Raw genomic sequence first — 4,350 nt, 5'->3', positions numbered from 1 at the left:
TATATACTGTATATGTATATATACTGTATGTATTGTTTTATAAATGGCAAAAATCTCAGCTTGAAGTAGATTTGCTTGGTTGTTTGCAGAGCTTCAAACAACTGTAACCAAGCTAATGTTAGCTAGCCCTAGCTTACCTTCTTACATCGTCTTGCGCTCTTGCCTTTGGCATTATGTTGCTGTATGGACTCATACACTCTCGTGTACCTTTCTAATGGATTTCTTCTAGCTGTACTCAAACTTCCTGTGTCTCTGTTTTAAGTTGTTTTGATAAGAGAAAAAAGGATGAAAAAAAGGATGATCTCCATGTTTTCCGATGTTTGGTGTTGCAGTAGCCTTTCTGTCTCTTATGTTAGCTGTGGACGTGGTTGGAGGAGCTTCAGAAGGAACTGCTGGACGACGTGTACGCTGAGTCTGTGGAAGCCGTGCAGGACCTGATCAAGCGTTTCGGCCAGCAGCAGCAGACCACCCTGCAGGCAACGGTCAACGTTATCAAGGAGGGAGAGGACCTCATACAGCAGCTCAGGTGACCTCTTTGACTACACACAGCTGGAATGGAATCATTCGTACTTAACAAATGTACTTGGCACCTGCCCAAATAATCTGTGTCTGTCAGGTCCAACTCCAAGTCACTTCCTAGTTTCCCGTTACGTGATGAAAATGCTACAGCTACAAAAAATGACGAGAGAGAACTTTTATTGCTACTTGCCACTGAGCAGATTTTAATAAAACAGAAATCAGGTATCAAATGTTCCTCTACACCAGGGTGATTCAACTGGCAGCCCGAGGGCCGCATCCGGCCCGCGAGTGACCAAAGTTCGGCCCACCAACTGGTTCAATCATCTCTTAAATCCAAACCCCCAGGTTTCCACTTTAACTCCGATAAGTTCTTTTACTTAAACAAAGACATGTTTGGTATCTACAAAACATCAGAATCTTGGCTACACGCTGGTAAAATACATTTCTATGAACATCCAAGACAGTTAAAATTACAAGCAGTTGAAGATAAAACTATGAAAATGAAAATAAAATTGGTTTAGAAAATTTGGGTTATATTTGTTAAATAGTGTGTTATTTTTGTTTTTGATACTGTTTTATTATCGCTACTGTTATTACATAGGGTTCTGTCTGTTGTTTTCATGAGCAAATGCAGTAAAATAAACCATGTCAAAGGTAACAGATCTTTGTAATACTTGGTTTATTTACAGAATGACCTTAATTGCTAGATGTTCGGCCCCTGAGCTGTTGGCCTGCAGTAACTGTGGCCCCCGGAGCAATTTAGTTGAATAGCCCTGCTCTACACTTTTCGAGTCAACCCAGTTCAAGATAGTTGCCACAACTTATCGACCTTAGCCAGCAAAGCAAATACATAAGTTGTCAGTTTAACTGATTTTGAGCTAAAATTTATAGGGTTGTAGGAAAAATATGCGTTTTTCAAACTGGTATGTCCGAATAAACGGGAATCCACTGGATTTCTTCTTTAAAATTTTATTTTCAATCTTCTGACTCCAATCAGGTTCACAGTGCAGCACACAGGCCTCAGTAAGACCTTGGACTGAACCAAAGCACAACACAGGAGCTCTGCTCTGAGCAGACTCTGCAACACACTGACAACTTCTCTCTACTATAATAATGCATTGAGCTTATAATGTTCATCTCTTACTGGTTACATCCCAGGAGGTGTTACCCTTTACGTCAGACGTCAGAACGTAACTCATTTTGTTTAGACTAAAGAAAGAACACATGATAAGACAAACACCAACTCTTTGTCTGCTTTAACTTTACAGACTGAAATGATCAGAAAGTATAACATACAATACTGCATCTAACCTTCAATCTTTTCTTGTTTTTTTTTTTCTTTCCACAAATGTCAGAAAAATTAGTGGTCAGACTTCCGACCCTACGTGCACTAACCAGTTCTTTTTGACCTTTGTTAACAGAGACTCAGCTATCTCAAGCAACAAGACCCCTCACAACAGCTCCATGGCCCACATTGAGAGCGTGCTGCAGCAGCTGGACGAGGCCCAGGGTCAGATGGAGGAGCTGTTCCAGGAAAGGAAGATCAAACTGGAGCTCTTCCTCCAGCTCCGTATCTTTGAGAGGGATGCAATAGATGTGAGTAAGAGAATACAGAAGCGGTGTGTGTTTGTATCAACAAATAGTTGTTGTTGTTTTTTTCAGGTTCAGGCATACATGTGTTGCATGTACTTTCACATGTGAACACCCGTTTTTCTAAATTCAATTGATTTTTTTCAACTCATATGATTTTACAGTTCTTCCGTTTATTATTCTGCAGCTGTTTGAAGTTGTGTAAAGCGGGTCAGTTACACGTTGTAAGGTGCACACGGGTGAATCAAAGAGAGTCTGAGCTAACGGACCATTTGCCATAAAAAAAGGAAAGAGATTTAGTCCTGAAGGGAGGACCCCTGCTGGTTCAAAGCTTGGCTGAATTCACAGCAATGCTCTCACATTCGCTACACGTTTAGTTCCACTTGATGCATCACATCCCCTTACTCATTCCACTTTTTCTCCCCTCGCTATCCAAACGTCTGCTGTGTTGTGTCAGCTTTTTCTTTTTCTTCAGCATCCCACCGTGAGAGGGAATCTTCACACTCTTCATTCAATTAGCATTTAGAGTCAACCTGTGCAAAATGTCTCCCGCTATAAATCCAGCTGTTCTGTGAAGAGAATGTTAGTGATCAAACAGCATCAAGAAGACCAAGGAACATGACAACCAGGTCAGAGATGCTCTCTAGCCAGTCTAACTGAGCTTTAGCTATTTTGCCAAAAAAAAAATAAAAAATAAAAGAGAGAATGGGCAAAAACATTCTAGATAAAAATTATAAAAACAGGTAAATTTACACCGCTATACAGCCCCGATGTATTTTCTCTAAACAGATTTGTGCTAAACGTTCCTTTAAGATCGTAGATGAGAGATTTCATAAATATCTAAACTATAAATGTGCTTTTTGAGCTCGCTCAATTTGCATAACTACAATGGCATTTTCATAGCAACCTCATCGTTTACACAGTTGACCTGTGACCCAGAAGAGTTAGGCTATGTGCATGCACATTTGTGACAAATTTCTAACTATGACACGGCCTGTTGGTCCGTGGCAGAGGTCTTGAACAATGGGGTTGCAGAGCAGTGGTGGGCGGATGGACGGAACCGCTAACCCACTAATAGCGGAACAAACGTTTTGCTGAGCAGTTAAAGATTTGCATTTATTTTACAAACTAGTAACAAATTTAACTCGTGCTAAAATAATATTTAGTTATTTTCTTTGCCACTAAAATATCCTATGAAATACATTGTCACGTTCTTGATAAACCCAACAATGTGGAATTTCACACACAGCAGCGACAGGCGAGCTACATCAAGCAGTCGCCAGGAGTCACACGGTGACATCATTCCCAAGTCAAGGTCATTTATTTCTGCGTTCGGTCTCCTTTGCATCTCCTAATTTTGTTGCAAAATAAAAGTGAAACAAAGACGCACGTCTTTGTTTTATATAGGGGTATACAAATATTTGTTTTTTTAGCATGAATAATGTTTAAATATATAAACTAAATTAGCAGGTTTAGATGTTAGTGAAGCTTTTGGTTAGCTGTGTCCACCACTGTCGCAGAGGTACTGCAGGAGGCCATGATTTTTATTAGTTTTTAATACTTCAGGGTTTTTTATGTTGTTTTCAAACTCATGTCTTTAAACACACTTTACCATGAATCCAACATTTAGAAATGAATTTCAGTCAGAAATGCAGACATTCAGCGAGCACACCAGCTGATTTTTTCCTTCACTCACAGCCTGACACTTGATGTATTCTGCACACTTAGAAAAGGACGCAACCCTATCCATACTGGGCTGGTCATGTGGCCCTGCTGGCGTGTTCGCTCTGTCAGGTTTACAGTAATTGTCTGTGAGTCAATTAGTGCTGTGATTTTTGTAATATTTCTACAAAACTGCAGCTCCTAGTGATAACAGTCTACAACAAATGTCAGTATACACTAATATACAGGTAGAAATTTACAAAACGGTACAAATTGATCTCGGATGTGTGCTCAGAGAGGTCGGTCGTGTCGGTTTCTTTCAAGAAGACGTACTAGCTCTGCATGTCGGGCCAGGGAACATGGATAGTTCTGAAGTACACCCACAGACACGCACACACTGGATTAGTATGACACAGTGCTCGAGCATGAAGCTGGGCGGAGGACGGATTTGATCCCCTCCATTCCTGACTCCCACACACACTCAGGTGGATTTGCAATACAACTCCTCCTCCTTGTCTTACTGGAAGTGTGTGTGTGTGTGTGTGTGTGTGTGTGTGTGTGTGTGTGTGTGTGTGTGTG

General features: G+C 40.8%; 1 protein-coding gene across 4 annotated transcripts in view; it reads left to right on the top strand.

The window, feature by feature from the left end:
- triob (trio Rho guanine nucleotide exchange factor b) overlaps positions 1-4,350 on the top strand; it is a 132,739-nt gene that overhangs the window by 69,464 nt on the left and 58,925 nt on the right. For all 4 annotated transcript variants that reach the window (XM_014003416.1, XM_014003415.1, XM_014003417.1 and 1 more), the window contains 2 exons: positions 357-526; positions 1,941-2,115. In XM_014003416.1, coding sequence (XP_013858870.1) covers positions 357-526; positions 1,941-2,115 — 345 coding nt within the window. The remainder of the gene's footprint in view (positions 1-356; positions 527-1,940; positions 2,116-4,350) is intronic.

The sequence above is a fragment of the Austrofundulus limnaeus genome, unplaced genomic scaffold (genome assembly GCF_001266775.1).
Source record: "Austrofundulus limnaeus strain Quisiro unplaced genomic scaffold, Austrofundulus_limnaeus-1.0 Scaffold18, whole genome shotgun sequence".
NCBI lineage: Eukaryota > Metazoa > Chordata > Actinopteri > Cyprinodontiformes > Rivulidae > Austrofundulus > Austrofundulus limnaeus.
This window is presented reverse-complemented; position numbering and strand designations above follow the sequence as displayed.